Here is a 19357-nt window from a genome sequence, read left to right as displayed (position 1 = left end):
AAACCTGAACTTTTTTCAGTTACAATGAAGAAAACGTGCCACTTCCTATTCAGAATATTTAGATACCACTAACGTGAAGCATACATTTAGGCTGCTATTTAAAGACAATGCTGACATGCCATTGTCTGTCTCACCTGAGAACGACATGTCAGGGCATTGAAGAGGTCAAAGAACACAAAACAAGTAAAAGTCATTGTTGTGGTCCTCGGAGTTGTGCCACTTTCTGGAATCTGGAAACATGTAAAATTCAAAATTATTAAAAAAAAGTTGGGGCCTTATAAAAGTGTGTTAACACAGCACGTTAGTCTAATAATAGCCACTTTGTTTAAAAAGAAGTCACGGTCAACTTAAAATTCAATACAATTATAAAAAGAGAGATAACAGTAGTTCCAGGCACTGCAACTAGCCCTAACCTCAGATTTCAATGACAGGCGCCTAAATACCATTGAAAAATTGGGCCTAACTCCCCACTACCAGTATTTATGTTTTATGATCAAATCTTCAGATATTTTAAAATCTTTGGCCAGTGGTGAATTTGGCCAAAAGTCCTTTAGAGAATTTATTTGCACGTTATGTCTAATTAGCAATTATTATTGATGTAATAATATACAGATAGAATGTATTCCAAATCCAGCATCATAACAGAGGTCTCTCATTTTGAGGTCAAGTGCTGTGATTTTAAGTTTCTCAGTAATTGTGATTAACCTAATATTACTGAACCTGGCTATCACAATCAGTTTATAGCCTGACATTTCCCTTCAAAAGGGTAATTACTGATACTTGTGTGGTTTATGGTGATTTTACTCAGGTACAAATACTCCAGTGAAGCAATCAAATGTATAAAGTCCTTAATATTTGGCTTTCTAAAGGACACAATTGCAAAGGCTTGCAAACAAAACTAGAGATTACATTGTAGCTGAATTCTGTGGCATAAAAAGTCAGAAGCTAAAACCCTGCAGCCAAATTTACTTCTTGAAATACCTAATAGTAGGTTTCAGAGTAGCAGCTGCATTAGTCTGTATTCGCAAAAAGAAAAGGAGGACTTGTGGCACCTTAGAGACTAACCAATTTATTTGAGCATGAGCTTTCGTGAGCTACAGCTCACTTCATCGGATGCATTCAGTGGAAAATACAGTGAGGAGATTTATATACATAGAGAACATGAAAAAATGGGTGTTATCATACACACTGTAAGGAGAGTGATCACTTATATTCACCAGCAACCACACAACAGAACCACTAACCCAGGAACCTATCCTTGCAACAAAGCCCGTTGCCAACTGTGTCCACATATCTATTCAGGGGACACCATCACAGGGCCTAATCACATCAGCCACACTATCAGAGGCTCGTTCACCTGCACATCCACCAATGTGATATGTGCCATCATGTGCCAGCAATGCCCCTCTGCCATGTACATTGGTCAAACTGGACAGTCTCTACGTAAAAGAATAAATGGACACAAATCAGATGTCAAGAATTAGAACATTCATAAACCAGTCGGAGAACACTTCAGTCTCTCTGGTCACTTGATTACAGACCTAAAAGTCTCAATATTACAACAAAAAGACTTCAAAAACAGACTCCAACGAGAGACTGCTGAATTGGAATTAATTTGCAAACTGGATGGGTCATTACACAAAGTAAAACTATTTCCCCATGTTTATTCCCCACCCCCACCCCCCACTGTTGCTCAGCCATTCCTGTTAACTGCTGGAAACGGCCCATCTTGATTATCACTACAAAAGGTTTTCTCCCCCCGCTCTCCTGCTGGCAATAGCTCATCTTAAGTGATCACTCTCCTTACAGTGTGTATGATAACACCCATTTTTTCATGTTCTGTGTGTATATAAATCTCCTCACTGTATTTTCCACTGAATGCATCCGATGAAGTGAGCTGTAGCTCACGAAAGCTTATGCTCAAATAAATTGGTTAGTCTCTAAGGTGCCACTAGTACCCCTTTCTTTTTACCTAATAGTAGTATTTGTAGTACCTGATATGTACATAGTATTTTTAATCTCCAGACCTCAATGAACTTTTGAAGGGTGGTTCAGCATTCTTATCTTCATATTATAGGAGGGAAACTCCTATAAGGTGAAGAGACTGCACAGCTAGTTAGTGGCGGAGCCAAGTTTCTTGACATGTTGTCCCAAGTCCTCTCCACTGGACATTCTACCTTCTGAGAAAATTGTCCTTAAAATGTGATGAATTGTGCTCCATGTCAGTGCAAACAAGATGGGATTTAATATTTATCTCACCTCTTTCCAAAAGACAAAGAGGGTCCCACTGATGATAATTATAGCAGACATAAAGATTTTCAGGATCAATGCTCTGCTGAGAATTGTATCCGTAACATTTCGAGGGGGTTGTTTGATGGCATCTTTGTCAACTGGTTCAACTCCCAAGCTTTCATCAAATAAAACAACATGTTTAGATATAAATATAGATCAGTTACATGTGTTCTAAATTTTTAGTGCTGGTGCGAGGAAACCGACAGAGCCCTGGAAGCTGAAATCTCTTGCTTAGTCGCTGAAGGTGCAAAGCATGAGAAACATTAGTGCTAGCTTCTCTATGGTGTCATCATGCCTCAATCCTGTTCGGGATGGGTGGGATGAATGTAGGGGTGTCTGGTAAGGAGTTACTGATTTGTGCCCCAACATGTGATTTATGTTTTCAACTTGTAAAATGTTGTGCTGGATTAACAGAGGAGGAGCTGACAATCTCTATACACCGTCCCACAGGTAGATTCAGTCACAAAACCAGGGATTACAAGGCATTAAGGCTTTCTTTCAACTACTAAATAAAAATATTTTGTTTTTAAAAAGCTTTGGGTGCTACATTACTGGACACAGGTTGCCACAGGCAAGAAACCCAGATGACCAAAACCCAGCTGGACCTGGGTGTGATAGGTGGTGGATACATACAGGGTAGTGGATCCACTCCCAGTCTATGGGTGGAAGAATTTGGAGATTCCACCTCAAGACAGGTAAGGGCAAGAGGCCCAGCACCTGACCATGACAACTTTTGTTAACAAAGCCTTGTTAATGCCTTTCAAGTCGATAGACTTGCATCACTTTTCTCCAAGGCTAATTTTGGCTCATTGTGTAATTTCATTACCTTTGAGCCGGGGGTCCATCCATTATAATGTTGATCCACAAGATCTGCATGGCGTTGAGTGGATTTGGTAAATTGAACACTGTCGACAGAGTGATTAAGCTCAATGCTGAAATGCTCCTGCAAAGCAGATGGAGCAGGAACAACACAACATTACTTCATCCAGCCTAGCCAAAAAGCTGCCCATCAGTGGAGCTTCAGCCAGTGTGTACTTACGTGCTAAGCTGAAACCGGACAAAATTTTTTATATTGTAAAATATTCCCTTTCCCTCCTCTATGGCATTCCTAGAAAGGAGAGATGTGGTAATTTATAAACTGATGGGTATTCATGATATTTCATATCTAACCTAGTAATCACCTAAGAAACTTTATAGACAAGAGAACAGCCTCTTAGTTTATACTCTCCCCTTCCCTTTCATTTCAATGGAAGTCCAAATACCAGTTTAGGACAATTCTAACATGACAGATATCCATACAACTGTTGGATTAAAGGGATGCTGTCAGAACTAGGAAGCCTGAGATGAGATCTGTTCATTCTGTTTTGGTACATGGACATAAGTGTACATGAGGCATATTTATGTCATTCTGACCACTCTGCCTGCTGGCTCTGTTCTTGTGAACCACAGGGCATTACAAGCTGCCGGAGTTCTTCCTATAAGCTTCCTAGGTGAGGCAGGCAGAATGGAGCGAGGTATGGTGAACGTAATCCTCCATATGTGCCTCCAAAGACACAATGGGCTAGACCTGCAGTGGCTGTAAATTTGCATAACTCCATAGATTGCATGCAGCTTTGCACCAGCTAAGGATCTGGCCTTTGACATATTTTCAGTGCTAGTCACATAGAAACTCCTTGCATTCAATGTCAAGACAGTAGCCGAAGCGCAACCTACATTATCGTTGAGAAGTCATCATCCACCAGTATCATGTTGGCAGCCTCCTTGCTGACATCTGTGCCTGCTTGTCCCATTGCTATCCCAATATCAGCAGATTTTAGGGCCACTGCATCATTGACCCCATCCCCTGTCATTCCCACAATGGCACCAGTGCTTTGCAAAGCCTGTGGAAATGGAGAGATGAATAAATTCAATGCCACTAGGATGGGCTCTTAATGTGAAAATAAACTATGTCCAGTGACAACGTTTGTAATTTATATTCCATTGCAGGAGGAGGGTTGCACATCTCAGATGGGAATATGGACTTTAGCAGCCCAGAGCTGCACAAAGTACCATGGGTAGTGCAGAGAGAAACAACTGAGATATTCTACTCAGTTAGGGGCTGGATTCCAGAAGTGCACAGCCCCCATTATTTCAGCTGACATCAATAGGAGCAGTGGATACTTCCACTTTCGTAGATATTAAGTTGCCCATGTAATCATAGCTCTATTGTATTGACTCCTTTCAAAGAGCCCAGTCCTATTCAGCAGGAGACCCACCAGCGACATGGGCTGGAACAGGATCAGTGCCCCAGTTTGGGTTTCCATTTCATATAACAGTGTTGGGAGGCAATCTGTACCTTTATGATTTTTAGCTTGTGCTTTGGACTTGTTCTGAAGAAAACAGACACCTGGATGATGAAAAGGAAAAAAAAGAAAAAAAAAGCCATGAGAATGATGCTATTTTAAGTGGAATCCTACAGCACTATTGGAAACAGTTTAAACAGCATTACATTTTTGACTGCAGATGATAACTCTGACTCTGCCACATGGTCCAGCTCTTCTCCAGACATGGCTTTCAGTTTCCCATTGCTGAGTCCAATTCTCTGTCCTGCATAGAAAACCCAACATAAGAGCAGTCCATTATCACCAGGAGTGGCTAATTATTTTCTGATTTGAAACAAAAGACCCCATTTAAGAGGGTCACAGAAAATGACTATGAGCTGGTGTCACCTACGGAGGCATGGGACAAAAATTCTCTTTCTAGGTCTCTAACGCGTCAATCATGCACTTCTTACTCATTGGGAATTTTGCATGAGTGAAGAGTTAGATGAACAGAACTGGGTGCAATATTAAGATGCATTTCCACAGAGGGTAATTTAGTTTTGCACGGGAATAACCTTCAGAGAGAACAGGATACTTCATGTCTTTCCATTTGCAGAGTCGCTTTCTAATCGTTTTCTTTGGGTGAAAACAAGGCAGTGTTTAAAAGCCTCTGCCATGGACTTCGCAATGGAATCATCTCCTGAACATACAGGAAGCAGAAAAGAATCACACTTGGCTAAGTATGATGTCACTGGGCCAGACCCTCAGCTGCTGTCAATCAGCAAATTTCCAGTGATTATAGTTAGAGCAATGAAAATTGACACCATCTGAGGATTTGTTCTTCCAGTTTATGTTGCTTGCATGGTTTATTTCTAATGGCGATTTGAAAACCCTAAATGTAATAATTGGATATACAGAGATGTTTGCATGTGATGTTAAAAGAGACATTAATCCCAGCGATGATATTTTTCTCATTCGTTTAAGGGTATCAGCAGTAACTTTACATCCTCTATATTGCCGCTCCAGTGCATTTTATCTTGCTGGAAATGGATCCATACTGCTTCTGTAATTAGATCACTACAGTTAACTAGATTTGTTTCAGTGAACCAGCAAAATGACCTCATCACACATTAAGTGGCGGGGACATTTGTGTGGCTTGTCGGAAAAGGTGTGTTGTCCCTTTAAGGGCAGCTAGAGAGCCAGTTACCTGCTACATGAAGGTAGTTCCGTACCAGGTCAGCATGGGGGTGCTGACCCATGCTCCCCACCAGGTGACTGGAAGAGAAGGGGACTATTTCTGCCCACATCTGAGCAGTACAAGACCTATTTTCACCTGGGCCAGGCCGAGCAGCATGCACCCTCCCACCCATGGAAGTACTCGAAATACCAGGTTTTGTCACAACCTGCCATGGGGGCATTATGCTAGTCATTCTTTTTTTCTCACGGGACCGGGAAGGAATTTTTCCATCATTGCCAGATTGGGCAAGGGGAGGTGGGTTTCTTTGCTTTCCCCACAGTGGGCTGAGAGTTTAGTGGGGGGCAAAAAATGAAAGGGGGGTTAGGCTATGATATCACAACTCATTATGTAAGCTTGGGGTGGACGTTCAGTGCAGGTATTCCAATGGGAATGAATACAACGATCTGATCAAATGGATGGAAAAGGATTTAAAGGAGGTATTCTTTAAAGGATTGGGAACAATAGGAGTTCAGGGCTCCTAGGACTGGTATGGCAAGAAGCCAATGCTGTCCTCCTTTATAGCCCCCCTCTTTAACTCTTGTTCAAGGGGTGTGAGGTCCCAGTAGCAGGTTGGTTGGGGCCCAGGATGAGTACAGGGGAGGGCTCCCAGCAGCCCCCCAGGTATATGTAAATGGAATTATCCGCACTGTACAATTTTATCTGCCAGGTACTCCCAGACATTTAGGAATAAAGTTGCAACCTAATTAAACCACACCCAGTGTCTCCTGTCCTTCTTCTGACATAGCGAACTACTGTATAATGTCACATCTGGAACTCAAGGAATCTACTGCAACAAATCATTAATGATCTGGATGATGGGCTGGATTCCACCCTCAGCAAGTTCACGGATGACACTAAGCTGGAGCAGAGGTAGATATGCTGGAGGGTAGGGATAGGGTACAGAATGACCTAGACAAACTGGAGGATTGGGCTAAAAGAAATCGGATGAGGTTCAGTGAGGACAAGTGCAGAGTCCTGCACTTACGATGGAAGAATCCCATGCACTGCTACTGGCTGGAGACCAACTGGCTAAGCGGCCTGGGGATTACAGTGAATGAGAAGCTGGATATGAGTCAGCAGTGTGCCCTTGTTGCCAAGAAGGCTAACGTCATATTGGGCTGCATTAGTAGGAGCATTGCCAGCAGATCGAGGGAAGTGATTATTTCCCTCTATTCGGCACTGGTGAGGCCACATCTGAGTATTGCATCCAGTTTTGGGCCCCCCATTACAGAAAGGCTGTGGACAAATTGGAGGGAGTCCAACGGAGGGCAATGGAAATTATTAGGGGGCTGGGGCACATGACTTATGAGGAGAGGCTGAGGGAACTGGGCTTATTTAGTCTGCAGAAAAGAAGAGTGAGGGAGGATTTGATAGCAGCCTTCAACTACCTGAAAGGGGGTTCCAAAGAGGATGGAGCTCGGTTGTTCTCAGTGGTGGCAGATGACAGAACAAGGAGCAATGGTCTCAAGTGTCAGTGGGGGAGGTTTAGGTTGGATATTAGGAAAAACTGTTTCACTAAGAGGGTGGTGAAGCACTGGAATGGGTTACCTAGGGAGGTGGTGGAATCTCCATGCTTAGAGGTTTTTAAGGCCTGGCTTGACAAAGCCCTGGCTGGGATGACTAAGTTGGGGTTGGTCCTGCTTTGAGCAGGGGGTTGGGCTAGATGACATCCTGAGGTCTCTTCCATCCCTAATATTCTATGATTCTATGAAATGAAAAGAAAGGTAAATGGGCTACGTTTATCTTATGAAGGTCAATAAAATATATAAGATTTGGTGTTGGTCTGACAGACAGATAATGCAAAATGTGGGAAAATAGCTAATTGTTACCGATAGCTATGGCAGTTTCCAAGGCATCTCCAGTTATCATCTTCACGGATACACCAGACTCAAAGAGGAGTTGAACTGCTTCTTTAACTCCGGCTCTTGGGGGGTCAATTATTCCAACCAGCCCTAAAAATGTTAGTCTGCCAAGTTCTGGACCTGAAGCTAGAGCAAGTACTAAAGAGAGCAAGCGGGGGGGGGGGGGGGGGGAGGGAGGGGAAGAAAGGACCAAGTTATTCCACATTAGTTTCCATATAAGAATCCATATTACATTTAGTTTGACATTTTCAAAGATTCTTAATCAGACTTCCACTTTTGCAGCTGAAAATCAGGTAGTTAGGCCATGTCTAGTCACAAATTTATCTGGGCTTAATTGGACCTGTTTACTTATACCAGTGCAACTTTTGTGTGTGGATTCTCTTCTCTTGGTTTAAAACTCGGTTTCTTGGTTCAGGTTGAGTCTCTACATTTACCAACATTGGTAAAAGAGTGCCTACACACAGAGGTGCACCAATTTAATTAAACTTCTGCATAGACCAGGCTGATTGACTGGAGCTAAACCAAAATAAGCCACACTTAAATTAAAATAAATGCCTACCCAGAGGCTTGCATCAGTTGAACTAAATCAGTTAAAAATCATACCTTTAGTTAAGCCCACGCAACTTTCCAGGTAGACAAGGCCGCAAACATTTAGATGCTGTAATTTGCGTCTAAAAATCTAATTCTACAGTTCTTGAATTTACTGCATTTATTTACAGGTGTAACTTTCAGAATACTTCATCAGATGTGTGTATGAAAAAGTGTTTTAAATGATCTTTCTAACCCATCACAAGCTCCACATCAGCTGCTTAGGCCAATCACTTTTCTGCAGGGTAGTAATTAAAGATTCATACTGTGAGATCATGGTGATGGTCCCGTGTCATTTGCTTTTTGTAACTTGTGAAATTTATAAATATTCAAAAATACATATAAATGTATATACAAGAGAAGGCCAAGGGGTGGGATGGACCTGATAACAGTCTTCAAACCTCTAAAAGATTGCTATAAAGACAATGGTGGTCAATTGTTCTCCATGTCCACTGTAGGACAAGAAGTAATTGGCTTTGTTTGAAACAGGGAAGATCTAGGTTAGAGATTAGGAAAAAACTTTCTATCAGATAGTTAAGTACTGGAATAAGGCTCTAAAGGAGGCTGTGGAATCCCTGTCATTGGAGGTTTTTAAGAACAGGTTAGACAAACACCTGGCAGGGATGGTCTAGATATACTTGGTCCTGCCGCACCACAGGGAGATAGACTAGATGACCTCTTGAGGCTCCTTCCACATTTCTCTGATTCTGTATAGTCTGTCTGTGGGACATACGTTGACATGAAGTAAGAGTCAAACTGAGGGCTAGATATTTCCCTAATATTAAAAAAATCAACCAACTTCACTTGTAAAAACTCGATGCTGAAATATAGGGCCGGATCCCATTCCCAGTGAAATCGATGGGAGGGATTTCAAATGGGGCAGCAGCAGGCCCACAGGACTAAATCCTGAAATCCTCACACAGACTATGCTGAGTCTTTGCAAAGGCAAGATTCCCATTGGCTTCCATGTATCACTTCCAAATGTGCTTTTTGTTGCTGTTGAAATAGCTTCTCTGACCAAAACCTGGCTCCAGAACAGACTATGCAAGGTACAGTGTTCAGTTTGTTAGTGACAGCATTAACCTATGTCTCAGAGAATTGGAATTGTTCGTGGAGGAAAACTGTTCACACTCTCCAGTGGTTGCATACAGTTCCTTTGCATTTCACGGATATAAAACATCAATAAAGAAAGATTTTTATGAGAAAATGAGCAGTCAACTCACAAGGCTCTTGGAAACAGAGGGGAAATATAAAAATATAAAAAAAAAATATAAAAAACCAGGCCTGATCCTGCTGCTGTTACTCATATAAGTAATGACAATAACTGACACTATATTTTCTAACAATCCCCCCAAACACTCCTTAGTGTTAAATAGAACAAGTATTCTTGAGCTTATTTTACATGGGAGATCTGAAGCAGGTAGGTGCTGTGGCTTGACTCAAGACACAGAGAGTCACTACCAGAGTTGGGCCTGGAAATCAGGAATTCCTGGCTCCCAATCTGTGCTGATTTCCCTAAAACACCCGGCTCTTCCTTGGGACGACTAACATGAGTAAGGGCCAAGTGACCAATCCTTTTATGTTCCATTATGCAAGAACAATTTTCACCTGATGCTTTTTACAGTGGCCCAGATCCTCTCCTGGCCAGTACTTTTAGAGACAGCAAGGACACTGGCAGATGCCTGGTTATTGCTAGATGGAGAAGAATTCCATGGGGTGAAAATGGGGGGTTGTTCTCACTGAAAAGTACTTTGCTGCTGCTATATAAAGACTCATCCCACTCCTGCAACTTGTGCATGAGGCGCTAGAGAAGCAAAGAGTTGTTATTAATTATTATTATTACTATTATTCGAAAACATACAGTTAGGATAACCTGTAAGCTTAAAGGATGCAATACTAACTGACCCCGCAGGCCTAGAGATCCCATTCTTCTCTCTTCCTGGATGTAGGAGGCTTTCTGCTGTGGCGTGAGAGCCAGTGGGATGCCACCATTGTTGTACATGGTACAATACTGAATAACTTCTTCAAAGGCTCCCTTCATAAAATAAACATCTTCCTGCCCCTTTAAAATAAGGAGACAAGCTACGTCATTAAAAAATATTGACAGTTAAACGCTTTGCATCCGAGATGTGCAGGTTCCCTTGTGTATGCCATTATCTATCCCATAAAACACATGGACACACGCCTCTTATAGAATGCAGCATTTATGTGGAATGAATCTGAGTGACCCTGGTAGTGAAAAAGTGTTTATTTGTTTTTTTTAAATAGAGAATAAAATTAACTCAGACAATTAAAGCAGGCAGGGAAACAAAGGAGGCAGTTTCTCGGAAATGTTGTCCATTTTTTTCCATTGAAATTTTGGTGCAAAAAATCATTAACACTTTTATTTTATTTATTTTTTTACTAGTTTTACAGCTGTTTGCAAAACAGGATGAATTTTTCTCAAACATTTACGCTGAAATCTCGTCCTGGTTTTTTCAGTGCTATCCACAATGTCAAAACAAAATGTCTTTGAAATGGTGGCTTTTGAAAATTATGATGTAATTTATGAAAGCACCATCTACCTGTGTCTGAAACCCTTTGTATGGCTGTTGCCTAAGAAACTTCATTTCATTTCCATGGATATTCACATACAAGATAGGAAACATGAAACCAGTCTATATAATTATTGTTGTACCTGATTTTTCAGCATGCATTTTACTGCCATCCACTTTTGCTCCGAGCTAAATGGAATTTCCTTCTTTCTTATATAAATATCTTTTATATCATCACTTAATTCCATCTAAAATAAGGAAATTAAGAATATTACTGAAATACGAAACAATGCCAGTTTTTGCACATGCTCTGTATAGCACTTTTACGTACAGTGAGTTACCAACATTAAACAATGATCACGTCTTTATGCAGTAGTGTTTTACAGATGAGGACAGAGAAGCAAAGAGAGAGATTAAGGCCCACAGTTTCAGAAGCTTTTGCTTATCTGAGCTGCCTAATTTGATATACCTTAAGCCTGTGTGGAGGTTTGTCTAAAAGCTCTGTGCTAGGAATTATTTTGGGGAAGTTCTATGGCTACGCAGAAGGTCAGACCAGAAGATCCCAATGGTCCCTTCTGGCCTTGGAATTTATGAAAAGCCCAGTTTTCAGAAGTGATGAGTAGCCATGATGCTCATTGACTTCATCTGCAGTTGTGGGTGTTCAACTCTGAAATTCAGGGCCTTCGTGTCTTAATCTGGGCACTCAGAAATTAATGGACATTTATGAACATTTAGGCCTATGTAACTTTCCCAAGTCTGTGTCAAAGCTCAGAATAGAACCCAAAATTCCTGACTCCCGGTCTTGTTCTTTAATTACAGGACCATCATTCTGTTGATTCATACACATTCCACCCTTCGAAAAAGAGGAAGATTGCAAAGAATGGGCAGTGGTTTCATTTATTTCCTATAGCCTCAGCTCAGAAAGAAACTAAACTCCAAAAAGCCCCCTCAGAGTGTTCCTCTAGGGAGCTGACAACTTGAAAACTAATTCAGTTGAAAAATACATTCTGTCCAAATTGTGACATATTGATTCATATTCAACATGCTGAATATCATGTAGTCAAATAAGCCATGCCCTGCACTGATGTTGCTATATTCCGAAGGTTCCATTTTGGGGGGCGTTTCCTGTCACTCTGGGGGTTTCGACCGCTTTGTAAAAAAAAAAATAAAAAAATCAATCACTCGGCTCTGGTACTTTTCCAAATCACAATGGTAGCATTCACACAGGTGAAAGTGACTACATGAGGTGCAATGCAGTGCTAAATCAGGCCCATTGTTTGTGGTGGACAGTATTTTGCACTCTACACAGGAAGGTCAAAAGAACAATCAAAGAGTTCTTTGTTTTTCACAACTGTAGGAAAAAAAGGTAAGGAAGTAACAGATGACAAAACTACAAGAAAACTCTCTGCCATGACTTCTAATTTGGCTTGTGTTTGTTCATTTGTCTGCTGTTTCCTTACTGGTGTCTGCAGAACAATGGAAAGGAGTCTGATTTCAACCCAAAAGAAATCCATTGTGCAGTGTAACTACACAAACCAGCCAAGTAAAACCATTATTGCTATAGCATGGAAATGCTCTGTGAAGGTGTTTACCTGTGGCAGCAGGCATAGATGTGTGTGGCCGCGCGCGCACGTGTGGGCTGGGGTAGAGGGGACAAAGATTCTTGCAAGAAGGACCAAAAAGAAGCAAGAAGAATCTGAAGTCAGTCTGTTCAATTACTGACTGCAATAGATAATGTCCAGTGAATTCAGCTTATTTTGCAAGTTTCTGCGTTACTAAAGGACCATATTCTCTTTCTCCCCAGCTCATATAAGGAGCTATTATTTTACTACCTACACAGAACCTGACCCTAGCTTGAAGAAATCTGCAAAAGACAAACAAATATAAGAAACCCTACCTTCATCGCAAGAGCAATAAGGGCTCCCTCCGTTGGCTGGCCCATCACAGTATTTTTTCTGATAATAGCATTATTAGCTACACAGCCAGCCTAAAAGTGATATATTTGCATACATTATTTTTATATGAAATATTATACGTTACATATCTCCCTCTAATTAACTGGTAAGATATTGCAGAGCTAGAATGGCTGCTTTGTGACAGCTTCCTGTTCATGTCAAGGTGAGCTAAACTAAGGAGGTGGGATCCAGATCCAGGATAGGTTAAAACCCAAGGTCAGAATTTGGCATCAAGGTTGAATCTGAGGGCTAAGGGTCAAGTTCAGTGGCACAGCCATCGCGTAATATTTTGGATCAAAATACCAGCAATTTCAAAAGATGGCTCTTGTACTTTTCCACCAGTTTGAGGAGCTTCCAAATCAGTAGAACTGGTAAAAATATTGAATGTTGGGGTATGTAAGGGTTAAGTGAAGACCTGGGTAACCGCTAGCAGGGTATTAGGGAGGAAGGCACGGGCAGGCACCGTCTCTTTGCTTGATAGATAAAGTGCTACCCCTCTCCCTTCCCTTCTCCATGTTAAGGATTGATAAGTGATGCAGCTGCATAAGGAATGTGGGGATCTAAAGGATACCTTTTGGGTAAAGCAGGGTTATCTCCCTCTCCCGTCCTTTCCCAGCTACATAAATGAGCTCAGGGTCATTGCCCCTTCCTCCCTTCCCTGCAAACTGCTGATTAGGGGAAACTTGTGGCTACAATTACTGCAGAGAAATGCATCTTCAAAGTAAAAATGTCTGTAGGATATGTTTAGTGTTGTAAACAGTAAATAGGGGCAGGAATAATTATATTCCTGATATGGGTGTTCATATTACTCAATAAGGGTTTTGGAGGCATTGTAGTAAATGTAGGTATTTATATACTAACTTAGATAAAAGGAGTGTGCTGTAACTAATTCAGTGGTTACTTGACAATTGGGTCGAGGGGAACAAGTATCACAATAAAGAAGCCCATCTACTCAATCTGCCCCGGGTCCGCCTGTCCCTCTTCTAACATTTAATCTTTCAAATTCTGAAAAATGAACATGCAAATGTTGAACTATATTTTCATGATTTCCCTCTCTTTGAATCAGCTCTACAAATCCGACCTGGAAAGACTAGTCCCTTCTAATTGTGGCTCTAACATGCAATATAAATCTGAGGGGTGGGTTTGGATCAACCCGTTCCCAAAACTGAAAGGCGATTAAATCTGAGGTTCCAGTTCAGGCTATTTGCATATGCAAGTATCTGATTTCCACATACAATTGCATGTGCAAAATTAGTGGTAAAAATTGCACATGCGTGTCTATGAAAATCAGATCCCCAGTACCTTCTGAAATCAGTGAAGATTCTGCCTAACCAGCTGGCTGTATTTTGGAATTGCAGCTACTCTACACAACAAAAACTAATAAAGTTAGTTGCTCCTTGTTCTATGCATCACCACTGCATAAACTCTTATCCAAAATTGCAAAGCATTTCTGCAAGCCAATGTTTCTGGCTTCTCCATAGATATTTTGATGATTGTCACCTGCTATAAACCACTGTCATGTCTGATATAGTAACTGCACAAAACCCTTCTCTAGGTCCTCTTGCTATAGCAAGGACATGTTCAATTAGAGCCAATAAAAGTGCAGTTTCAGTAACATTCATCATACAAGGAGAGCATCATAAATTATAATTGAGTGAAAATGGAGTAGTTTGATTAATATTTTCTACTTACCTCCACTAGCTTTCCTACTGAGACATTGGAAAATTCCTTAATAACTTCCTTTGATGGTAACAGACACACACTTCCTTTCCCACTGTATCCAACCCCGCTCACCTGGGGGAAAATATATTTGGAAGGTGCATACATAAAATTTCCCAGTGTCTAGCTGAAATATATGACAATCAATATTTTCTCCTTATACAGCACAACATCTCTGGGGACATTTATGATCTATTTTCAAGGCATGCTGGGATTAATGTGTTTTGCTGGGAGCAATATTTATAGCTAAGGTGGCAAATACTGTAATAATCAAAGTGCAGTACTATCTAGGGATGAGAAAACTCACTTTGCCATCTTTCAATCCTATTTGATCATCATGGGCTTTAAAGTTTGGGTACAGTTCAATCAACGGGCCAAATTCTTAGTTAGGTGCAGCTACATTAGATTTGCCAGCTGGAATACAATATACTAACCTATGCTCCTGTTTTATGATTATTGATTGCTGAAGGTGTGATTCTCCACTGTCTTTTATGGTAGAAGTTTACACCCACTATGCACTGGTGTGATGACAATAACATGCAAGGCCATAGCTAATCAGGCCCCATGGCTATTTAAAAAAAAAAAAAAGCATCAAGTCAACCTGCTAGTAAATGTTTGAAAATGTTTCTGCTAGAAATGCCAACAGCAGCATTAGCACTGCTGGCAGGACCATCTAAATATTCTAACATTTGTGATTATGCTCATGATATTGCTGGGAGCTTTGTGTGCAAAGCATATGTGATTTCATCAACCACGCTCTTTCAAGTACAGCACGCTCACTTGGCATGAGCAGCTTCTGTGACTATGGGGCCTCATTCGGCATTCCTTCAATACCCCACACTCCCATTCATGTCAGCGGGAATTTCAGATGCACAAGGAATAAGCCCGTAGTCTAATATAAATACACATACATTTAGAACATCTTATATAGGAATTGACCATGCAAAGAACTGAGACTGATGGACGTCCAGGACTGGACCTATGCTAAATTAAATGTGAGCAATCTCTTAGAATCATAGAATATCAGGGTTGGAAGGGACCCCTGAAGGTCATCTAGTCCAACCCCCTGCTCGAAGCAGGACCAATTCCCAGTTAAATCATCCCAGCCAGGGCTTTGTCAAGCCTGACCTTAAAAACCTCTAAGGAAGGAGATTCTACCACCTCCCTAGGTAACGCATTCCAGTGTTTCACCACCCTCTTAGTGAAAAAGTTTTTCCTAATATCCAATCTAAACCTCCCCCACTGCAACTTGAGACCATTACTCCTCGTTCTGTCATCTGCTACCATTGAGAACAGTCTAGAGCCATCCTCTTTGGAACCCCCTTTCAGGTAGTTGAAAGCAGCTATCAAATCCCCCCTCATTCTTCTCTTCTGCAGGCTAAACAATCCCAGCTCCCTCAGCCTCTCCTCATAAGTCATGTGTTCTAGACCCCTAATCATTTTTGTTGCCCTTCGCTGGACTCTCTCCAATTTATCCACATCCCTCCTGTAGTGTGGGGCCCAAAACTGGACACAGTACTCCAGATGAGGCCTCACCAATGTCGAATAGAGGGGAACGATCACGTCCCTCGATCTGCTCGCTATGCCCCTACTTATACATCCCAAAATACCATTGGCCTTCTTGGCAACAAGGGCACACTGCTGACTCATATCCAGCTTCTCGTCCACTGTCACCCCTAGGTCCTTTTCCGCAGAACTGCTGCCTAGCCATTCGGTCCCCCCTAGTCTGTAGCGGTGCATTGGATTCTTCCATCCTAAGTGCAGGACCCTGCACTTATCCTTATTGAACCTCATCAGATTTCTTTTGGCCCAATCCTCCAATTTGTCTAGGTCCTTCTGTATCCTATCCCTCCCCTCCAGCGTATCTACCACTCCTCCCAGTTTAGTATCATCCGCAAATTTGCTGAGAGTGCAATCCACACCATCCTCCAGATCATTTATGAAGATATTGAACAAAACCGGCCCCAGGACCGACCCTTGGGGCACTCCACTTGATACCGGCTGCCAACTAGACATGGAACCATTGATCACTACCCGTTGAGCCCGACAATCTAGCCAGCTTTCTACCCACCTTATAGTGCATTCATCCAGCCCATACTTCCTTAACTTGCTGACAAGAATACTGTGGGAGACCATGTCAAAAGCTTTGCTAAAGTCAAGAAACAATACATCCACTGCTTTCCCTTCATCCACAGAACCAGTAATCTCATCATAAAAGGCGATTAGATTAGTCAGGCATGACCTTCTTGTGGGCTTGAATGATGAAGTCAGTATAATTTCATGGACCATACCTCTGCCTGGAATCCATCTGAGGTTACTAGCTGAGTTACTGTCATCTCATTGGCTGTCAAAGTCCCTGTCTTATCTGAACAGATGACATTACAGCAACCTGACGGGAGGAAAAAATTTTATCAGAACTAATGCAACGTGTAAATGAGCAACTAGATTAGATGCCATAGAAATGTTATAACATGTTACTTGTATATTACAAACATGAGCCATTACTGGGCAAAGACCTATGTGAGAGAAAGAACAAAATACAAAAAGCTGGGTGAATTTTCTAACCCCTCATTAAGGGCTACAGAGAAAACCAGTGCAAACATGTTTGTGCCTCTCCAGTGTCTTGATAAGGCACTGTACTACCATGTATATGATTTGGGTTTGGGAGCTGGGAGGAGACAGCTATTGGGAGGAAGGTTCCATCACTCTTGAACATCACATGTTGCATGGTTCAGAGAAGGCATTAATTTCTGAGGAAGCGATCAGAAGCAGCAAGATCATGTGCTAATGCAGCAGCTACCGACCAGCTGGGAGGAAATATGGGAATAAAAGACAAAAACCCCAACAGATGGTGAGACAATGGGTGCCCAGGCACCCAAAGACTCACTCAGCAGTTCTTCATTCTCTTGGACGATGGTGCAAGGGGGATCCCAATGGCACCTATTTTTGTTTTGGGTCAAGATGGGTTTGGTGGCCTGCTAAACCCAGGGTTGTGAGTTCAATCCTTGAGGGGGCCATTTAGGGATCTGGGGCAAAAATTGGGGATTGTTTCTGCTTTGAGCAGGGGGTTGGACTAGATGACCTCCTGAGGTCCCTTCCAATCCTGATATTCTATTCTATTCTAAGTCCCTGCTCCACCACAAACCTTTTATGGGACCTTGGGCCAGTCATTTAGCCTCACAGGATTTGTCTACACTGCAATAAAACACCCACAGCTGGCCCGACTCCGCTAACTCAGGCATGCAGAACCTGGGCTATAAAATTGCAATGTAGACGTCTGAGCTCAGACAGCTACTTAACAATTTTGTAGCCCCACCGCCCAAGCCCCTCGAGTCCGTGTCAGCTGACTCGGCCCAGCTGCGGGCGTTTTGGTGCAGTATAGACACACCCTCTGTGTCTCTGTTCCCTATTTGTACAATGGGATAAAAGCTGTTCCCTACCTCACAGGGGTGCTGTGAAGATAACTACATTGAAGATGCTGAGGTGCTTAGTTATGACAATAATGGGGGCCATAAGAGTCCCTAGGGCAGATAGAGAGGCAATTCCACATTCAAACTCTGCTTGGAAATAATAAAACATTTCAATACAAATGCAATACAATTCAACACAACACAAATTCTGGACCTGATTCTCATTTACACTAATGCCTCTTTGCACTGCACTGACAACGTAAAGCAGATTTAGAGTGGGAGTGAATTAGCCTGATGCCCATTTTAAGGCCAGTTTACACTGCTACAGCAGTACAAAGAGGCTTTCATGTAAAGGAAAATCAGGTCCTCTAATTTTAGTCACTTAAATGGACGGACTCATTTCCCCAGAAGGTGGCAAAATGGGTTTAGCTCAGATATGGTGATGATGATGAGGGCCATACAAGAACCCAGACAGAAGAAAGGAGATTGGCCTGTGATTAAGTTAATTGCAATTTTGAAGGATTAGTGCAGAGCAAATCATTATCTTTCATTAGTCTGAATTTAATTATTCGCAGAATTAAATAAAAAGTTGAATGAAGGACAAATATGCTCTTTACAAATGTTTTGTGGACTTGTGTTGTTAACAAGTAGGAGAATGTTGCTCCTTGTAATGCTTGGACATTCTTCCAAAGTTCCTAGTTATTGGATGAAAAGGCCCATTCAGGGCTGGCACTTTTAGAATCCAATCAATTCTTTATGGGGTTGGGGCAGGCAGCTCCACATGTCCTGGCGTTAGAGTCAGTGCAGATAAAATGGAGATAAGGGTGAGAGGACTCTGTTGCTGCTTAGCAAACAGGGACCCTGATCCTGGAGTCCTAACAAGGGCACAAAGGAACACGACTGCTTTCAATATCAGGGAGATAAACACCAGGGAGAGAGAAGAGCTATTTAAGCTAAGGACAATGTTGGTGGAAGAACAAATGGGGCTAAACTGGCCATGAATAAAAATTTAGGCTGGAAATTAGAAGGTTTCTTACCATCAGAGGAGTGAGGTACTGGAACAGCCTTTAAATGCAAGTAGAGGGGGCAAACCACCTAACTCGTTTTAAAATGGGATTATGAGACAGGGTTGCCTGTGATAGTCGGGGACTGGACTCAGAGAGCCAGGAGATCCCTTCCAGTCCCATGTTCCGTGTTCCTCAGTCAATGGGAGTTATATCTGTGTCATAAATGCAGGGTAAGGCTCCACAGTAGCCATGTGAAGCTGCATGATGCTGCCTTGTGGTCCTAGATGTAGTTAAATGCACTCCATCATCAGAATGGAGAGTGGTGCTCAATATCGGACATCTCCATTTCCCTTCATGCAATGCTCCATACTAACCCATAGGGCCAGGGAGCCTACTAGGAGACAGTGATTTTGGGTGTGCCATTGTGAAGAGGCGGCAGAGGAATATCAGTGA

The 19357-nt window shown here is 42.0% G+C and overlaps 1 protein-coding gene across 2 annotated transcripts in view; it reads right to left on the bottom strand.

Annotated features, from left to right (window-relative positions):
• Nucleotides 1-19357, bottom strand: part of ATP2C2 (ATPase secretory pathway Ca2+ transporting 2) — a 45713-nt gene that overhangs the window by 1461 nt on the left and 24895 nt on the right. For both annotated transcript variants that reach the window (XM_048816559.2, XM_075118446.1), the window contains exons 13-25: nt 16779-16876; nt 14461-14562; nt 12711-12800; nt 10957-11061; nt 10185-10341; nt 7659-7829; nt 4781-4878; nt 4628-4678; nt 4006-4172; nt 3332-3400; nt 3119-3235; nt 2260-2407; nt 135-230 (exon numbers count right to left, since the gene is read on the bottom strand). In XM_048816559.2, coding sequence (XP_048672516.1) covers nt 135-230; nt 2260-2407; nt 3119-3235; nt 3332-3400; nt 4006-4172; nt 4628-4678; nt 4781-4878; nt 7659-7829; nt 10185-10341; nt 10957-11061; nt 12711-12800; nt 14461-14562; nt 16779-16876 — 1469 coding nt within the window. The remainder of the gene's footprint in view (nt 1-134; nt 231-2259; nt 2408-3118; nt 3236-3331; nt 3401-4005; nt 4173-4627; nt 4679-4780; nt 4879-7658; nt 7830-10184; nt 10342-10956; nt 11062-12710; nt 12801-14460; nt 14563-16778; nt 16877-19357) is intronic.

This window comes from Caretta caretta, chromosome 12 (assembly GCF_965140235.1).
Source record: "Caretta caretta isolate rCarCar2 chromosome 12, rCarCar1.hap1, whole genome shotgun sequence".
Classification (NCBI taxonomy): Eukaryota; Metazoa; Chordata; order Testudines; family Cheloniidae; genus Caretta; species Caretta caretta.
This window is presented reverse-complemented; position numbering and strand designations above follow the sequence as displayed.